General features: G+C 52.8%; 1 protein-coding gene across 2 annotated transcripts in view; it reads left to right on the top strand.

Annotated features, from left to right (window-relative positions):
• Positions 1–19378, top strand: part of LMF1 (lipase maturation factor 1) — a 126297-nt gene that overhangs the window by 38600 nt on the left and 68319 nt on the right. For both annotated transcript variants that reach the window (XM_026054023.1, XM_026054024.1), the window contains 2 exons: positions 1981–2129; positions 11687–11752. In XM_026054023.1, the coding sequence (XP_025909808.1) occupies positions 1981–2129; positions 11687–11752 (215 nt within the window). The remainder of the gene's footprint in view (positions 1–1980; positions 2130–11686; positions 11753–19378) is intronic.

Genomic DNA, 19378 nt, shown 5'->3' with positions numbered 1-19378 from the left:
AGCAACGCGCGAGACCCACCAGCGTTTCGGTGCCAGTTCGCGCCACAAGCGCCGCTCGCGGCTGCGCTCGGCAACAATCAGCCTTTCAGGCGGCGCTTGGCCGCCCGCTCCCACTGCAGCTGCCGCCCCGCGGCGCGCGCCCCTTCCCTTCCCTTCCCTTCCCTTCCCTTCCCTTCCCTTCCCTTCCCTTCCCTTCCCTTCCCTTCCCTTCCCGCTGCTGATTCTGGCACGTGGAGGAGCTGGGCTGCGAGCCGCGGGATGCATGCGGGAAGAATGGGGGGTTATTTTTAATAGCGGCTCCGAGCGCAGTAATCTGTATTTAAAATTATTGCGTTTAGTTTTTAGAGATTGGATTGATTGTATTAAGACAAACAGGAGCTTCTCTTACTGCTTCCCTTGCTGCTAACGTSACCTCGGCGTAGTGCTGCTCGTGTGACAACAAGTGTGGGCACCGGTTCTGATCGTGTAGCCCTCATGTGCAATGGGGTCTCTGGTTTTGGGGCTGAAAGGCGTTCCCGGCCCCGGGGGAATCTCCCTACCCGCCGAAGCGGCGCTGGAGCGGCTGCATTTGGGTCCCTGCGCCTGCGCTTCGGGCAGCATCGTTTCCTGCGAGGCAGCGGAGGCCTGACTGCCCCGGCAGAGCCCCGTGGCTCCGAAAGATCGTTTCAGTGTTTGCTCTGTATGCCCTGTGGGAGAAATAAAATGCAAAGTGCAAATGCAAAGTTTCACAGAATCCCCGAATGGCTGAGGTTGGAAGGGACCTCTAGGGATCATCCAGTGCAGCCCCTGCTCCAGCAGGGACACCCAGAGCACGGGGCACCCGGGCGCATCCAGGTGGGTTGGGAAGATCTGCAGAGCAGGAGCYGCCCCAGCCTCCCTGCGTTCCTCCTCACATGGAGATGGAACCTCCTGGGTTTCAACTTGTCCCCATTGCCCCTTGTCCTGTCACTGGCCACCACCGAGAAGAGCTTGGCCCCTTCCTCCCTCCATTCTCCCCTCAGGTGCTTCTACATATTGGTGAGATCCCCTCTCACCCTTCTCTTCTCCAGGCTAAACGGGCCCCGCTCGCTCAGTCTTTCCTCACATGAGAGATGCTCCAGTCCCTTCATCATCTCTGTGGCTCTGGCTGGGCCCTCCCTAGCAGCTCCACGTCCCCGGGGACGTGCTGGGGAGCGCAGAGCTGCCCACGTTTGATGTTGCGGGTTGCAGCCGGGTGGCAAAATCACTTGATGTGATTTTAATTGTCCTCTCTCCATGACGGGAGCCCTTTTTCCGCCCAGTGCAAGTGAGCAAGGACGGAGCCCCGTTGCCCCGGGGCCGGCAGCTTCACSGTGAAAATCCCACACGGGGGTTGTCAAAGCTGCTGGCCCTGGGCAGTCTGAGCGATGCAAAAGCACATTTCCACTACTGGATTTGCACATCCTTCCCCACTCTGGTTTCTTGGAGAACTTCTGTTCTCAATGGCTCGCTCAGTGCCTAATCTAAAGCAATCCCCAGTGGCAAAAGTTAGTTGTGTTCCTGGGTCATCTTGCCGATTGCCAGGGTGCTCAAAGTTGTGGGTTTCCTTTGATTCATAAAACTACGTATTTTCTCTTGCTTCATACTGCATAAAATAGCTGTGCAGATGACAGGGAAAGGTGGCAGATCATGCTCAGAAAGAGACAGTGCAGCCAAATTTGCCAAATGTACTTATGTCATCGATGGGGAAATTTAAATAATATGGTTAGAGATACTAAAGAGTATTTGGAAACTCATTTACAAATATAGTGATGTGTTTTACTGAGTTGACACTGTCTCATAAATTGTCTTAATTTTACGTGGCTCGGTATGATACGTGTATTACTGCTGCTTGAGTTGCCTCAAGTTAAATGAAAGAAAAATATTTCTTCTTGTATGTTTAAATATTTTGAAAGGCTAGCGTCTAAGATTTCTGTAATAACTCTCTGTATTTTTTCTGTCTCTCGCATGTTGCCACCACAGGCTGGGAATCGCAGCTGCTGGAAACGGGATTCCTGGGGATCTTCCTGTGCCCGCTGTGGACCCTGTCCCGGGTGCCCAGTTACAGCCCGCCCTCCCGCATCGTCATCTGGGGCTTTCGCTGGCTCATTTTCAGGATCATGCTGGGAGCGGTGAGTGCAACATCACGTACGGGCTCGCTGCACGTGCCAGCAAAAGAGGTGGTCCCAAAGTTAGTGGTGAGGTTCATTTCAAGAGCTACATTGCAGCAGAAAACCCATCTGATGGGTTTTCTGAAAACCCAAAGCTGATGCTTTGTGCTGGAATCTCCTAGTTCAGGATTTTTTTCTAGTTAGAAAAGAATTTCTAGTGGAAATCCTTTCTGGATTTCCAAGCACGATTTCCGGAGCTGCCGGAGCCCAGGGCAGGTGTCTGGAAAGGCTCCGTGTCTGCAAGGAGCGGGAGGCCCGGCCGAACTCCCCCTCGCTGGGGCAGCAGCTCCCCTGCCTCAGATAAGCGCTCTGGAGATGCACTGAGAGCACCTGGTCGGATTTGCAGGAATTTGGATTAGGGGATCAGAATTTGCAGGAATATGTGTTTGGGAATCAGAATTTGCAGGAATTTGGAATTTGGGAGTCCCTGGTGCATYTTTCCCAGCCCCTTCTCCCCGAACCGTCGCCACGTGGAGCTCTCGGGGGGCTCTGCAGGTGCCGGCGCGTTGCAGACCTTGCAGCGTCGCCGCCTCGCTTGGCCCGTGAGCAGAGAGCTGCTCCTTCCGCCAGCTTTCCAGCCGGTATTTGCATCAGGATCCACTTGTAGCTGGATTACCTGCAAACGGATCCCGATGCAAAATAAAATACTTTGCAATATAAAATACTTTGCATCGGGATCCATTTGCAGGTATTTTATTTTGCAGCGGGATCCGCATGCAGCAGGTTGCAGGACGCTCCCTGGCATGGGAGGGCTGCAGGGCTGAGCCCAGCTTTGCCAAGCTGGACAAGGGGCTGCAGGAACCGGGAGGGAGCAGCGGAGCAGCCACGGCTCGCACCCATATGGAACAAGTTACTGGGAAGGTGACTGGAGCAGGGAGTGCAAGTGAGTCCGAGACGTCTTGATTAGTTTCTGGAGGAAAGGATTGAGGAGTGTAGTGGAAAAGCAGGGAAACGGGATTTAAAGCACATTACCACTTTAATTTAAAAGCGCCCAAAGCAAGGAAATTCGGGTTTAAGGCTGCCAATCTCGCCGTCGTGCGCGCAGGTGTTGCGGCCCAGAGACCCTGTTATCCAAACGGGCCATCCCCGCAGTAAACAAGCGCCGGTTTATTTTCGCCTCCCTGAATTTCACTTTCTGAACGTGCTGCAGCTGCAAACGGCGGCGCTTGCAACGCTCCGCAGCCACCGCGGCACCAAGTGTGCGAAAAAGAGAGGTTTTCTCCCCTGGTTTTCACAGAAAGATCACTTAAAAGGACTGTCTCCAGGAAAGGGAAGAGCTTTGCAATAATTAGCAATAAATTCTTGCAGTAATTTGTCATAATTATTTTCTGATAAAAGATATTGCCTGTCTTTCACTCAGTGATATGTGTTCTCACAGAGGATTATAAAAAAATGCTTCTGCTAACTAACAGCAATGAATTATTTTAGAAACGAGTGGCTTATGCTGAAATCCTTGCTTTTCTGTTTTGTTTTTCCCTTGGATTCTGTTAAAAGTGTCATAACGTGGGTGGCATTTTAAAGGTTACTGGAAAGGGTGGGGATGTGATTAGCTAATAAGGGAGATGAACTTTCTGGCAAAAGCCATGAACGCTTTGAAGCAAACAGAATCTGGATGCCTGTAGTAAAATTGCATTAGATGTAATGAAATAAAAGTTGGAATTTGGGCAATCTTGGTAAATATGAAAAGATGGGGGGGGGAGGAAGGAGAATCAAACGGATGTAGTTGTCATTTTGGTGACAAGCGTGCCCCGATCCTGGGCATTATGGCTCTGAAATTGAGAATAATTATTCTAATTTGTTTTATTACATTAGCGTGGGTCGGGGGGGAAGAAAGGGCGCTTTCTTTTGTGCCTTGCTCCTTATTCATGGGAGARGCGCGCGGGGCCAGGCTCCCGGCTCGAGCGCCGGGGCTTCCTGGGAATTTTTGGAAAATGATGTCTGCAGCGTTGTGACCTTTGGCGTCCCAGCTGCAGCCCTCCTCCTCGCTGCAGGGATCCCACACTTGACTCCTTAGCAACCCGCTTTGTGCCTCTGATCTCTCTCCGTTTGTCTGGTAATAGCCCTTGGCAGGAAGACTTGTTGTTCCTCCAGTGCCTTAGAAAGGGCCGGAGCCGCCAGTGCCAAGTGCTTCCAGAGCCCCTTTCACCCGCTCCGGAGTCAATCAAACGCCCCTGCGGCCGGGCTGCTTCTCAAAGGGGCTCTCTGGGAGCAGGGGGAGCGAGCAGCCACTAACGCAGCCCAGCAGCAGTGGTGACTTCCCGCTCCCAAACGCGCTTTCCGTCCCCGCTGAATCTGGGGGCCGTTTTGGTGCTTTTCCTRCCCGTGTTGCTGGTGACTCGGGGGCAGCGTTGGCACCGAGCGCTTGCCAGGGCCCAGGGCATGGCCTGCGCTGCTGCCCTGGGTGCTGATTGTCCTCCAAGGTTGACCCAGCCCCGCTGTTTTCAGACTCGGGTGGGTCGTGTCCGAGCAAAGCGCTGCTGGGGAAGAGGCTCCAAGGCTCCATATCCTGCACCCCTCGGCTTCCCGGCAGGCAGATTTGCCAACGGGCAGCCTGCTCCTTAGACCTGCTCTGCTGGGCAGGGCTTAGGGATTGGGGAGATCCCATCACTGGGCTGGAACGCGGTTGCAGACTTCGAACTGGCAGTGCAAGTGCTAGGGCACAAGTGAGGGCGTTTAAATCATCATCACCATCACCTGGTGAGGGTCAATCTACCCCTGCCTGCCCAAGCAGGTGTTTTAGCCCCTTAATTCTGGGTGTGGAAGGGGTGGGAGAGCTTTAATGATCAGCTGTTCATTTAAYGAGGGGTTTGTGTGACCCTGAGGCCCAGCTGGAGCTGCTGGTTTGCTGCTCTCGGGGCTGGGTAGGGAGGTCCCCCAAGCCCAGTGCCCGAGTTGCACCTTCCCKAAAGGAAAAGGAGAAAAGGAAGCTCTGTGGTGTAGGCAGCCTGGCCAGGCCTCCTGCAGCTCCTAGTTACACAGAGATCTGAAAGTAAGTTGATTTGGGCTCCTAAATTAYAAAAATATTTAAAAGTGTGTGAACTGTTCTGTGGTCCTAGCGCAAGCCTTGGGGCACAGGAGAATTGTAGAAAATGTATTGGATTGTCAGAAAGCTGCAGCTCTCCAATGAGCTGCTCTTGGGAGCTTCGATATTTTGTTAATTGTGAGGCATTTTGGGAAAACACAYGGGGAGCTGCATGGAAGTGGGAGCACTGGGCAGAAGCTGGGTGCTGCCTGGGAGCATCTTCCCACGGGCACCGATTCAAACGCAGTGCTGAGAACTRGAGCGACTCGAATCCCAAAATTCAGCAAGGCTCCAGAATTCCAGGTTTCCCTTTTTTTCCCCTCCCATCATTTGTGGTGCTAAGATGCAAAAAAAAAGGGTCTTTCGATGGGCTCCAAGTTAGGAGCTGTGCGCGGGTGCCGGGGTCCGCGGAGCCGCCGCAGACGTGGCCCGAGGCCCCGGCGCGGGTTAGTGCCCCGGCTGTGCCTTTTTTTTTGCAGGGGGGAATTAATTTTGGGCTGAAAAAGTCTGAAAGAGAGCTTTGTTCCTCCTTGACACCCGCTCCGGAAAGGAAAAAAGAAGAGAGAGAGAGAGAAAAAGAAAAACCGTGGAAAATTTGACATCTGCATTGTAGAGAAAAATCAATAGATAGGGAGGAATATAATTATCCCCCACTCCTGAAAGAATGTTTAAGATATTTTTTGTAACAGTGACTCATATCGGATTAGAGCTTGAATGACATTTTAATTATTTAGGCTTTGGGTTGCTTTCTTTTTCCCCTTTGGCTTTGCATCCAGGGAGGATTTGGGGCGTCCAGCGCAGCCGCTGCCCCGTGCACGGAGCGGCTTCTGCCGGCGGCAGCCCTGGCTCCGGGAGCCGCTGCTCCTGGCACTAAGGAAACGCGGGAGTTCATCTTCTTTTGAGGTGTTTTCCTCCTTATGCAAAGCTCAAAAWAGCCCTTGGCGGTTTTTTTGGGGCAGCCTGTCAGAATGTTGCTTTTCAGCTGATAATTTTGCCTTGTCCTCGTGGGGAAGGGCGCGTGGGTGCAGCCACTGGGTGCTGGGGTGCACAGAGGTCCTTGTCACTKCTGGTGTCTCTTTGCAGGGAGGCTGTCCCGCATCTCTCCTTCCCACTCCTGAAGTGCACGAGAAGTTGGAAGCTCTGCCCSAGTTTCCGCTGAGCTCCCTGCTGCTGGATGCTCTTTCGGTGATGGGGAAGCGAAGGAGCCCGTGAGGTTACTTAATCCAGCAAAACTGGAATCGACTCATTGGGAGCAAAGGRCTGGCGTTATTTCCAGCCCTGAAGCCCCCAAGCCACCAGTTGGCAAGCGCTGCTGATGTCGTTGCGACAATCTGCTTGGTTGGAAGAGAATTTTGGTCAGAAATAGCTGGTTTGGGGCTGATGCAGTCGCTCTTGCGAACGAAGAGCGCTCGAGGGCTCCCTGCCCGGCCAGGCTACCCAGCCCTGCAGCAGGATGGATGTTACAGCCCTGCAGAAGATGGACGTTTTGGGGAGGCTTTTTCCCAGTTTCCAGGGCGAGAGTTTTCCCTAAGGTCTCGGTGCAAGTGACGGCCACAAYGCGCTGGAGCCCACACGGATCTTGCTCCGTGTCCCGAGGCCACGAACTGGGCCAGTCCTGCCCGCCTTTCTGGGGAGAAAAGTGGCTGCTTTGGGACTGCTGTTTGTGCAGGGTGTGGGGTGTGGGTCAGCACAGGGCCGGCAAAGTGGTTAAAAACAGGCACTTCCTGAGCATCACTTSAGGAAAAAGTCCTAAATGTTCATTGTAAATGAGTTTTCCTGCTCGGGAGGGCCGAGCTGGGAGCTCAGCTGCCAGGATCCCACTCACCATCCGTGTGATCCCTGTGGATTTCTTAACCCKGGGGTCCAAAAAGCTGGGACCAAAGCAAGGCTGTGAAGGCGAGAGGGCGAGCGCTAGCTCAGGAGGCACCTGCTGCCCTCCCTTTGACTCGTATTTAATTTATGCTGCCCACTGCCTTTTCCTGCTGATACAGAGAGCTTGGAAAGCGCCGGCATGAGGGGCGGACAGGGCCAGCGGCCGGGGCTGCTCTTCGTTTTTATCCAATGCCTGGAGCTGGGCAGAAAGAGAGAAAAATGGGAAAATGCCCCTAAAATCCCCTGTGYCCTGCCCACTAGTCCCCTATCCCTGCTTTATTCTAAAATTCTTCCAAAATTCAAGGTTTTAGCTAATGCGCTGCTTGCTCAAAACTGGGTAGAAGCTTCCCGCCTTGCCAACRTTTTTCTGAAAAGGAAAAGCATTTTGGATTAGTGCGTTGAGCTTTCTATCGGCTATCTGTTCCTGGCGTAACTTTTCCAAAGAATGGCGTCAACCCTGGAGAGCATTAGAAGGAGAATATTTCTTATATTCTGCCAAGTTGGGATAATTTTAAAATCTTCTCAAATTGGATTCTTATTATAAGAATGACTTGAGTTGACAGAGTGAAGCTGAACCTCCTAGAAAATGGTTTTCCCTGCTTTCAAGAAGTACCCACGGAGATCAGTGTTTTATTCTGCATTTGTGCAGCGCCTACCGCAGTGGGTTCCTGTTCCATGAGCTCAACCCATGGGCGCTATCACAGTGCAAATAGCAAAAAAAATGCATACAGGATGGAGCTGGGGGCTGCTTCAGATCGGCTTTAATCTTTATTTATTTCAGTCCTCTTTATTTCAGCTCGGGAGGTGCAGTTGGATGCTGTAGCTCACCGGGAATAGCGAYGTTCCCAGCTGGCACCAGCCTCTGCTCTCAGGTTTAATAAAAAGGCAGCAAGGTGGTTGTGTTGGCCAAGGAGCTGCAAATGGGATAACAGGGGCGTTCCTCTTCCTCACGCCTGTATTCCCATCTCCTGTATTTCGGTAAAGACTGGGAATGTTTGGTATGTCCAGCGCTCCGAGCGGATGCAGCGAGGAAACGTTGCCTGGACACCTCTTCCATGGACATGCATTGTCACAGCAGCAGGGCCCMCGTCCCGTTTTGTGACCCGGAGCAGACGGAGCCCCGGAGCGCTCGGATCCATGGGCGCCCCGCGCTCCCCGTCCCTGACCCAGCCGCTTAAAAGCTGGAATTCTCACATGCCGTCGTGGGTGGGAAAGGGGACCGTAAAGCTCTGGCAGCGCAAAGAAGACACAAAACTCCCCTTAATTACGAGAGTGGGAGTTCTCTATACTGAAAAACAGATTTGATTTTAAGAGCTTTAAGTGACTTTTCTATGGAGGAGCTTTATAGTAAACAAAATGCGATGAACTCAGAGAGTGACTCATTGCAAGAGACTTTCAGTTCTTCGCGTGGCGTGTTCCTGCGAGAGCCTTGTTTTAATTATCCTTGCTGGCGAGGAGGGCTCGATAACAGCTCGGGCAGGGAGGGGGAAGGTCATCGCGATGGGCGTCCTTGCGCGGCCGCTGACAGCGCCGGCGGCCGCGGCGCGATGCTATCGGCCCATCCTGTAACCCTAGAAAGGGTCCCGGGACGGAGGGATGAGCCGGGGGCGGCGCTGATGACAGCGACCTGTCTTGTCCCCTGCTCTCCCCCCGGCTCTGGCCTCTCCGGGAGCAGCGCGGGGAAGAGCGACGGGGCCGGTTTGTGGCTCGCGGGGTGAAGTGGCCGTGCGGTTAACGGGGCTGTTGCTCCCACCCCACGGGATGCCCCTTTCCACCCTGCTGGGAAGCCCTTGTGCAGCCCTTGCCCTTCATCCACGCCTGTGGACCCTCTCTGCTTGGGTTGGTGGCGGTGCTGGTTGGTACCGCGCCGGATCCCCACGCGGTGCAGAGCCAGCGCGGGGCATGGCCAGAACTCCGTGCACTACTGTTGTCCTCGTTATTAATCCTTTCTTCAAAAGGACTGATTATTCCTTTGCTRATTACTTCCTGATAAGTTCCTGATTGATTATTCATCCTTTCTGCAAAAGAACTGATTAAGACTCTGCCTGGCATGGTCTCAGTTGGCCTCAGGACCATGTTCTTTAGAACAAGTCCTGCCCTATGCGACACCCTGGGACTACGTCAGGTTTTTACTGCCTTGACCGTGACAGGTTCTTCGGGTGCCTTCTTGGCTAAAAATTACAGGTGTAAATTATCAGGACTCGTTGATTCTGAACATGTTTAATAGTTTCTGTTTACTGTYCTCTTCAGCTGACCTTGGAATGAAAAATAGTTTGGGTTTGTATTAGTGGGGGAAAAAAAGAGGAAAAGTAATTAGGAACASCAGATGGGTAAGATCTGCCTTAACTTAGCGAGGTGCCTGATAACAGACATAATTTAATGCTTTAAATCACCCCACCAAAGGCTGCTGGGCTCACCCATTTTCACARAGACGTACATATCTAACCATCTCCTGGTAAAGACTTAGGTGCACAAGGTGCGTTGGTGCCCATTTCTTATTAATGTATGTGCCAAATAACCTCATAGCTCTTTTAATGCATCTTTGTGTAACAAAGTGCCCAAGGTCCAGCTGATCCATATTGTCCCAAGTAGGCGCCGTAAGCAGATGTTGAGGAAGAACCATAAAACAGAGCGATCCTCCCGGGGCAGATCCAGCTCGTGGYGGCCGGGGCCTCGAGGACCTGCTGGGGAGAGGTTGTGTTAGGGGTTGCCCTCCTGCTCGTCCTCTGAGAACTGGATTCCTTCTGAGCCCGTTTGTGCTTTTGGCTTCCACCAAGGAGGTCGTTTGCTATGTGGGAAAGYGTCTCCTTGTGCCTTTTTCTCCACCAGCTACTTGATGCTTTCATCAAGCTGCATCTTGCATGAGGAGAACTGGTGAATAATGCTCCCAGTTGGCCACCTACACATTAGTCATGACTTCCTAGCGCTCTGTGCTGGGCTCTGCTGGGTCCCTTTTCCACCGGAGCCGCTCGGTGCCGCTCAGGGCCCTGCAGAGGCCGTGCAGGGGATGGGAAGGTCTCTGAGGTGGGTGTTTGGGCCCGGGGGGCAACACGGCCCCCCTTCCTGGAGCTCCCCAAGGAGGGAGCGGGGCCTGCTGTGCTGGTGCTGGATCTCCCCATGGAGAGCTGCTGCCCAGCACTTGTTTTCTCTCTTGCTTTCCCAATATGTTGCTGGGGGGCAGCTGAAGCTTTGTGGCTTCCCTCTCACCAGAGGAGGGGTTTTTGGGGTGCTTGTGAGCTCTGCACAGGGCTTTGCAGTCCCTCCCTGTGATCTGCCCTTCCCTTGAGCCCCCAAAGCTGCTGGAAATGCTGGAAATGAAGAGCATTAACCAGCGTGGATGCCTAAGAGGTCAGGATGGGCCCTAGTGCCGTGTTCTCCTCAGCATTCCCGGATTTCAGCACTGAAACATCTCTGGTCTTTTCTGGAAAACATCTCCTATTGCAAACGCAAAAACCTTCAGGATGCTCCCAATGCAGTGGATCCTTAAAGAAACTCCAGGTCTTTTTCCACTAAAGAAAGCAGGAACATTATAATTAGGGGCAATGTCAGAAGGTAGGCAAATAGGCCCTAATTGTATGCAGATGATAGAGCCGGGCTCAAGCTTTTGACTAGTGAAGCTTTCCTCAATTTGGGATATTGTGATCGTAATCAGGGCCCTCCTGGGCACATCAAAGCGAGCCGCGTCCCTCGGGGCCGGCCAGCTTGATTGCGCCCTTCCTGCGGCACGCTCATCTCTGGCCAGGTGTCCTTCCTGCTCTGGACGACTGATTCCTTTCTAGTCTTCATCACCGAGGCAAAGAAATTTAATCCCAATATTACTGCCAGCCCTGGAATGGACCCACTGGTTTGGAAATTTCACCCTCTTGTTGCCCTGAAATATCAATGCAGAGCAGCCTCCAATACCTGCTCATTTCACTGCCAACCTCTAACCTAAGGTAGAGCAGACCTGTCATTAGTGTATTCATCGGGTTTGAATCTGTCAGCTTCCTTCCCCTTCTCCTCTTTTGTTTCTCTAATTACTTTGATTGCATCTCTGCCTAGCTCGGGCTCATCTTCCTGGGCTGCAGCAGCCTCAGCCGTTCCCGGAGGGGCAGAGGCGGCTCTGCCAGAGGGAGGGATTTGGATCTGGGTTTGGAAATTCACTTTYCAGCCCAGTCRTGGGATGGTCCCCAAGCTGTAGACRCCACCTGGAGCCCAGGCCGCTTGTGCTCTGTGCGGGTCCTGACTCCTTGTGCTCTGTGCATCAGATGAGGTGCCAGGTTGGGCTTGGGTCTTGCAGGACAAGCGGCGCCGTCCGACGTCCCCCACGGCAGCGTCTCGCGCCCGCTCCAAGGACGCGTTGCCTTTGGCCCGGCTCCGTGTCCACAAGCTGATTCTGTCGATGACGACCTGCAGAAGGAGTCGCTCACTTGGGGCCCTGCCCCAGCTCTCCGGTTCTTGCTGTCCCCAAGGGGCCCCGGGCGCAGATGTGCGAGGGGTTCAGAGGTGGTGCTTGTTCAGCCTCTGTGGTTCTCTGTTACTGGATAAGTCCCTGGGGTTTAACCACAGGATTTGACATCTTGAGATGTATCTTGGTATTTAAAGGAAATATTTGTGACTGCATTTTTTAAAATTTATTTTCCAGGGATTGATTAAAATACGAGGAGATCGCTGCTGGAGAGAGCTGACTTGCATGGATTATCACTACGAGGTACGTGACACACACCAGCACCACGCGGCTACTGCGCTCTGCTAGGAACGCTTCCCCTGAGCCTATCCCCTCCACGAGCCAGTCCTTCCCATTGTTCATTCTCAAGCGTTGCCTTCTGCCCTGGCAACTCCATCCATATCCCTGTGCAATTCATGATGCTGCTTTTCCATCCTTGGTCTTTTGAGACCAGTTTCTCTCCTTTTCCTCCACTGATGATGGATTGAATCAGGAACAAACCTGGGCTCCTCCAAGAGCTCTCTTTTTCTAAAGGGTGCAAGGAGGGATGGGAGGACCCGTCCATAGSAGCGTGCTGAGCACTTCTGCTTGCTCCTCAGGCCCGTGGATGAGTGTCTCGGCGCTGTGTGAGAAGCTGCACACGACTCACTGGCAGTTCAGAATTACAAATTTCTCCCTTCTTGACATCTGTTTCRGTGATTCCTTTATGTTCTGATTATAAGCTGCATTTTCTGTGCTGGCTCTGAGCGTTGTCTCTTGGGTTGCAAGGTGAGGGAGCTTGACCTCTCTTCTGTGTTCCTTTACCTATATTTTAGCATTTGCATTTAACATGAGTAGTGGGGGTGCGTTTCAAAAAGTAAAAATACACTGTGAACAGCAGCACACGGCTGAGCAGGTAGCTGCAGTTCTGCGATGAAGAGAACCAAATTGCCGGCACGTTCCTGGCTCCGGGTGAGCAGCAGGGGTGCGGAGCGGGGCGCACGGAGCTGCAAGGCCTCCCCGCAGGGCCCGGCCACGTCCCAGTGCGGAGCCTGCGACCAGGTYCCAGTGCGGAGCCTGTGGCCGGATCCCAGGCTCTGCCGCTGACCCGGCCCTCCACACCCGGCCGGCCTAATCCCAAATATTTCAAATCAAAAGCAGCACCAGCTCTGCAGCCCAGAAGGCTAATGAAGACCATTCCTATCATATCCCCAGCGCATGATCCCCGGCCTGCGAAAGTAATTGGGAACAGCGGCACGAGGCAGATCACGTTATCAATATCAATTATTTTAATCCACCCCAAAGAAGCTGCAATAAAGGGGAAATGAAAGGGGCCGTTGGCAGCAGATGAGGGGCTGCAGTTCACCTGCCAGTGGGGCTTTYGGCAGCTCCGTCCCTTCTCGACGGGGATCGATGGATCCTCACGGAATCATAGACCCTCATGGAGACACGGACCCTCCGTGGTGCACGGGACCATTCCCRAGGCCGTTCCCGGAGCAGGCGCAACCCTGCTGGGATGTGGGATGTGGCCGGCCCCAGGCTGGGGCGACCCCGCGAGCTGCAGCCGACAGTGCCGGTCCCGGAGCCGCCGAGGGAGCTCCGAGCTGCTCYCCGGAGCATCCTCCCGCTCCCTGCTCTGCCAGGCCGCGATGCTGGTCCTGGGAGCGCTGCTTCCCTGGTGCTTGCCCTGCATCGGTGCGTGCTCCGAAGGGAGCCTCCGTGTGAGCCCTGTGCTCCACAGCTCCCTGCAGCTCCACACTGGGGCCGCCAGCATCCGAGCGCCGGGCACGTGATCCTGGGTGCCTGGAAAGGGCAAGTCCTGGTCCCGTCGCTTCCGCRGTCCTGACCCAGGGGGCTCGTCCCGGGGGGCTGCAGGGCCGCGATGCCGCCCGCGGCGGCTGCCCGGGCGCTGCTGCTTTTTAATTACAGCCGCTCAGACGAATATCTTGTAAGATTCGGCCGCCAACTGGTAGGAACAGCTGCCGGAGCAGCTGCCCGGGCAGCCCCGCGGGGCGTCATGCTGCTCCGCACTGCGAGCGCCGTGTCCCGCCAGCCGCCCCCCGCGCAGGGAGCTCCCTTCTTTGCATTGTGAATTTTCTGTGATCTTGGAGAGATGCATTTTAGCAAAACGCGCTGTGCATTCGCTCCTGCTGTGGCCTTGCAGCCTGCGATGGAAGGCAGATGTGCTGCTGGTGCAAACAGGATGCAGAGCGGGTTGAAAAGAACAGAAAGCAGCAGCAAAGTGCTTGGCCGTGCTGGAAGAGAGATCCAGGATTGTTTCCCCTCCATGGAGGTTGCCCTAGATGCTCAGGGTGGGCAGACCCAAGACTCTTGACCCTAATGATGGGCTTGCTGACTGAGAGCTATGTGGTAATAGGGAGAGTGAAGAGGAGGCTTTACCCGCGCTTTAAATGCCTCTTGATTTCTTTTCTCACTTCTCTTCACCTGTTAGAGCCTGTTAGACTTGTCATCTACCTTTGTCCAGCCTGTCGGGAAACAAAAAGTAAGCAAATAGTTCTTATCTAGCAGCTAATTTGGGTACATGAGAAAACGATCTGCTTTTCTCAGGTCTGGTGCCTCGGGATAGGTTGTTTCCCAACCAAGTTTTTATTGCTGGGAGCAAAAATGCTCCAAACACTTAGAAGCAGGAAGCTGGAACTCTTGTTCAAAGCAAACTTTTGCCTCACCCTAATTTGCRACTATAAAAAGGTGATGAATTGGATAGAAAACGAGATTATTTAAAATATGTTTGAGAATGCCATGCAAAACATTTTGGAGATCCACGTTTTAATAGCATGTTCGGAAGTATTTGTGTGGCATCAGGAATCTCCGGTCGTTGGCACTTTCCAGAATTTCCTCCATTCCGAAGACGGGAAAGGTGGATCCCAGCGGAGCAGGTGTCGTGGGGCAGTTTTCCTGGATCCGGAATAACGCAACCGCCGCCTCCTCCCGACTGCTGCCCTTGGGCCTCCCTGTGCCAGCCCTGGGTCAGCGGTGCTAAACCCAGCTGGAAAGCCAGGCCTGGCAGAAGGGGGAATTTGGGGGAATTCTCCGGGGGAGAAAGGAGATGGCAAACGAGCTTCCCGTGCAGCTGAAGCATCGGGAGCCGAGCGAGGCCTGCGGGTGCTTGGATGGGCGCGCTTGGCTTGGAAATTCTGCAGTTTTCCCAAGGAGAGGATATTACACCAGACGGCAGAATATTCAAGGTGACCTTTGAAGCAGAGGCCACACGTGGTTTTGTCTTGGCAAGGGGCGTTTTGAGCGAGCTCTAGCACTGCTCCCAAGAATGGGGAAGGACCATCTGCATCCTGGCTTTAACCTGGAAGGAGGCTTTGGGCTAAGAAGCAAGAGTGACACTGAGGAAACTGGGTTCTGCTCGTGTTGGATTGTAACTGAAATTTGTTTTCACCTGTTGCTGTAAAAACACAATCCAACTGTTCTTTAAATCAAGATGGATACCCAGAGGATGATGGTGCTTGTGTTCGGCTTGTGCTTTTTTCAGTTGGTCATAAGTCTTGAAAAATGACCTTTTCTGAGGCATAAGTGAAAAACCAGTTGTCCCCGTTCACACATATTGAAGGGCCATTTAGTGGGGATTTGAAGCTAGGGATTAGGTGCTTTCTTCTGGGTTTTGGTGATTTGCGTGATGTCAGTGCCAGCGCTGGAAGAAGGGCTGATCTTGACCTTGCCTGCGATCAATTAAGTAACAAGATCCATCATAAGGTAAGTGCATGAAGCAATAATATTGGCAGATAAATGTCAACACGACATCAAAAGCTTATTGCGCTGGATCTGGATTTCGTATCAGGCTGCTGCATGAAGGTCTCTATCTAAGACAGGTTTTCAGATGAGTCCCAGGTGCTCTATATTGAACGTAAGATGTGGTGGAATGGGGTTTTGCTGGAAATTTTTGGTATTCCCGGCTTTGGGCTGGGCTTTATTATTCTGATAAGAGGTAAATACACCGGTTGCTTAAAATAGAGAGGGAGAGAAAGCTTTTCAGGGTGAAATCAGTGCTCAGCCTGGAGGTGTTTGGGAGGACGGGCGTGTGAGGCGTTGCCTGGTTTGCACGGGTCTCCTTTGCTGGCACAAGTTTCCCGCGCGCAGTAAGGGATCCAGGAGTGTGAATTGGAGGCGTGCGCTTCCCGGAAAGAGGCGCAGGTTCCAGGGCTGCAGGTGGGCAGCACTGCTGCCACGGGGCCCGGGGCTCCCCAGGGCTGTGGAGCGATGGATTTGCACAAGGGCCCCGGCCGCGCGGAGCCGCGAGGCCGCCGTGACGGGCACCGACGTTGGGGCCGGTGGCGCCGCTCCTGAAAGCACCAAAGGGAACATCAGGGGACGCTCCAGAAGGACGAAGATAACTGGTCATCACAGAATGGTTGAGGTTGGAAGGGAACTCTAGAGATCATCGAGTTGGACGTGAGCCGGGCTTGCGCTCCGTGCGGGCCATGGTGGGTGAGCGCAGTGTTCAGAGGAGGCGGCAGCTGCTCCCCGATGGCTGCAGCTCCCACAGGTTTGGGAGGCCTTTCCTTGCCTTCTGGCCGCAGCTCAGGCCTTGCCTTGCCATGGGCACCCAGCTCCACCAGCTCCACCTGCAGCGGGAGCATCCGGGGCAGCGCGAGCAGCTTCCGAGATGTCTCACACGGGCCTGAGCCAACCYGGGCACCTGYGCCYGGGTCCCCCCGCGGTCCCTGGGTGCTCCAGTTTGTTCCTGATTTCCAGCAGGATTAACACGAAGAGGAGCACCCTGCGCGGCTRGGACGATGCCCCCGGGAGCGCCGGGGCGGCGCGGAGCCGTCCCTCGCCGCCGCCGCGCGTTGGGAACGTGCCAGCAGCGTTTGCAGCCGTAACACAATTCCTCTTCCCGGATTCCTTTCTGTTTTTCTTGCGGATTTGTTTTAAGCCTGGTGAAAGCTTCCTGTGCGACGATTGGGTTTCGGCTCTTCGTTACGCTCGCCCGCTGCGCYGGGCTCCTTTGTGGACCACCCAGGCCCCGCAGCGCTGCCCGGGGGTGTCAGCACCCCTGCACCTCCACCTGCCCCGCGGGGCTGCCCCGCGCCCTTGTGCCCCTTGCACGCAAGCAGCAGCTCCCYGGGATGCTCTCAGTGCCCGTGATGGCCTCAAATGGCAGCAGCACCTTCACCCACGGGCCCGTGGCCATGGATGGTCTCAGCTCCCCCAGGGATGGACCAGAGCCCGGCCAGGACCTCCTTGCACAGGGGCACCYGCCCGGGCACTCGTGCCGGTGGAAATGGGTCTCCAAAGAAGAAGTGACACCGGTTATTTACCAGCTTGCACGGATGCTTGGACATTGGCGTGTCTGGGAATGCGTCCCCAAGGGAGAACATTCCTGCCCTGCCGCCCTTCCCGGTCCCAAGGGTCCGGCCGCTGCTCCGGAGCCCTCGGGATGCAGATCCGGCCTCCCCGTGTGCCCCTGCCTCGACGTCGCTGCGGAGGCCCGAGCGAAACCGARCCTCGGGCACGTGCAACTTCACAGGCGTCCGCTCCGAGAGCTGGATTTTGGCTCCAAAATACAATTAAATTATCGGAGAAATTGTCCGCGTCCTTGCCATCTGCCTTTCCAGGGAGAGCGAAGCATGTACATGCTTTTAATTGCAGATGGAGTTCAAACAAATAGGGCATTTGTTTACAAGCTGCTGCTTTCTTCTTTGGAGATCAGATTACATTTCCATCCCATTATGAAAACATGCTACTGTTTCGTCTCTTTCTTGGACTATTAAATGTGTTAAATAGTTTAATGAATTTGCATATAATAGGGAGATAAATCAGGCCTAATTTAATAAGTGAAATATTAAATTTGTTGCCTAAAAAAAGATACAGAAAATGCTTCAAACAAGTGCTTTCCCTGTRGTGGATGTGTTTGTGTGTGTTACTTCCTCTCTGCTTTCACTAGGATTTTCTTATGGGAATAACCATGAGAAGCGTTTGCACTTGTTCGTTTCACACCGTGTCATTTATATATTTGTTTATCAAAGGGGTTTAATTCAGCTTTAAGCCTTATTTTTTGCAGAGGTCTTGGAAAAGTGCCCAACTACAGGCAGAACTCATAGGGTGGTAGAGCCCTTTCTTTTGCTCTTCGCGTTGGCTTTAGCGTCTCTTGCTTTCGCATTTGGTTGTGTTTTGATTTATGCTGCCATTGGAGTGTTTTGATTTATGCTGTTCCTATGTAGTTGTCTGTGCATTTCCCAGGCTTTCTGTGCTGATTAAACAGTTGATTTGAGTTGTAGCATACAGGTAATACCCCCTCGGTAACCTGGAGGGTGATTCCCTTATATAATTATTATACATATTTCCCATCCTACAATGAATCTGGAAAAAAATTATTTGTCCAGTACTATTTTATTTTATTTTATTTTATTTTATTTTATTTTATTTTCGTCCCGCAGCTCTCACTTGGCTTGCTGCGAGCGCTGCAGGAAGCCGAGCGGGGCTGTCAGGAGGTGCAGGAATGAGTTAACCGAGCTCCGCGCCGCGGTGTTTTGCTCCAAAGTCGTGTGCGCCAAACTGACCTTTAATCTTGGAATATAAATCACTTTCCAGTCCTATTATTTGTAAAATCCTACAGACTTGCAAATGCACAAAAGAAGCCTTTGTCTCTTATTAATTTAATTTATAGGTTAAAGTTTCAAATCAGTGGCAAGCAAAACCTGATTTACTATTCACTTCAGGAATTGCCGTTCTGGAAAGCCTTGCATTTGCTAGACTGCCTAAAAATTGTGATATGTAATTAGGAGCTTCTGTAATTGTATATAATATAATATAATTTGCTTATCTTTTTTGGTAGGTACTAAACATAAATGCTGGGAGGGTAACTTGATGTGAATTAGCTCTTTCCACCCCCTAAACTCGACAGATCCTTAAACCCACTGTTTTTTGTCTCATTTTATTAACGTTGTGGCAGGATCAATGTAGTGGAGAATTTGGCATTGCTGCCTTTCTTCTTCATACCTTCATCTGTCATCCGTGCTGCTGTGAAAACAGCCTCTTTGGTGAGAAAAGTTAGATAAAAACGACGCAGTTTTTTTCCCATCAGCTTGAAATAAAGCAAAATCCTACTTTTTAAATTTAATTTAAGCTATGGAATTCCTTGTGGAGAYAGAAGTGCCCCAGGGTTTCCCATCCTCCTGCAGCCCGGACGTGCTCCCTGCCCTTCGTGTGGTGATTTCCATGGGGGYGATTCTTGCACCCGTGCAATTTGGGTACAAAACGTGAGTTTTCCCTCTTCTGATCTGGCTGCTATCAATGCAAGAGATAAAGAGCTAAACTTTTTGCATGACTCCGTAGTCATATCGCATTCTAGTTTGAAAGGTTGCAGTGCACAAGGCATTTAATAAAAGCTTTTAGCTCCTGAGCAGCCTTACAGRAAAGCACAGGGTGTGAGCTGTCGTTCCTGCAAGCAGGATGGGAATATTTGTGTTAAAAATGGCATTTATCGTACTCATAGGTATGGATTCACTTATCTGTATTTTCCAGGGATCRTATTCTTCCTTCTCGCTCTCAGCCTGCAGGTCTTGATGGCTAAAAGGGCTTTTATTGCCCCAGCATTAATCAAGACATTTGACGGGACTGAACTGGATCCCGTCCAATTARACTGAGACAATATTGAATTTCCAACTGTCATGTTGGATCCATTTTAAAGTAACACAAGATTGCGGGGCTCTGCAATCAATACTGGGGTTTAATATCCCAAGCGGCGGCACATGCCCGGAGTTCCCGCACGGATGCGGACGCCGAGGCCGGCAGAGCTGGACTTTCYGTAAGGACCTGGAACCAACGCAGAGCAGCCGGGAATTTTCCCTTCCTGGAGCCGCACTCTGACCTCTCCTTTCATAGGAACCCGCTCGCATCTGGTGTCCGTGGTGGGTTCCCGGTGCCCCCAGCTCCGAGCCC

Source organism: Nothoprocta perdicaria, unplaced genomic scaffold, assembly GCF_003342845.1.
Source record: "Nothoprocta perdicaria isolate Ctin4 unplaced genomic scaffold, notPer1 scaffold_12, whole genome shotgun sequence".
NCBI classification, from domain to species: Eukaryota; Metazoa; Chordata; class Aves; order Tinamiformes; family Tinamidae; genus Nothoprocta; species Nothoprocta perdicaria.
Note: the sequence above shows the minus strand (reverse complement) of the source record. Positions and strands in the feature narration are given on the sequence as shown.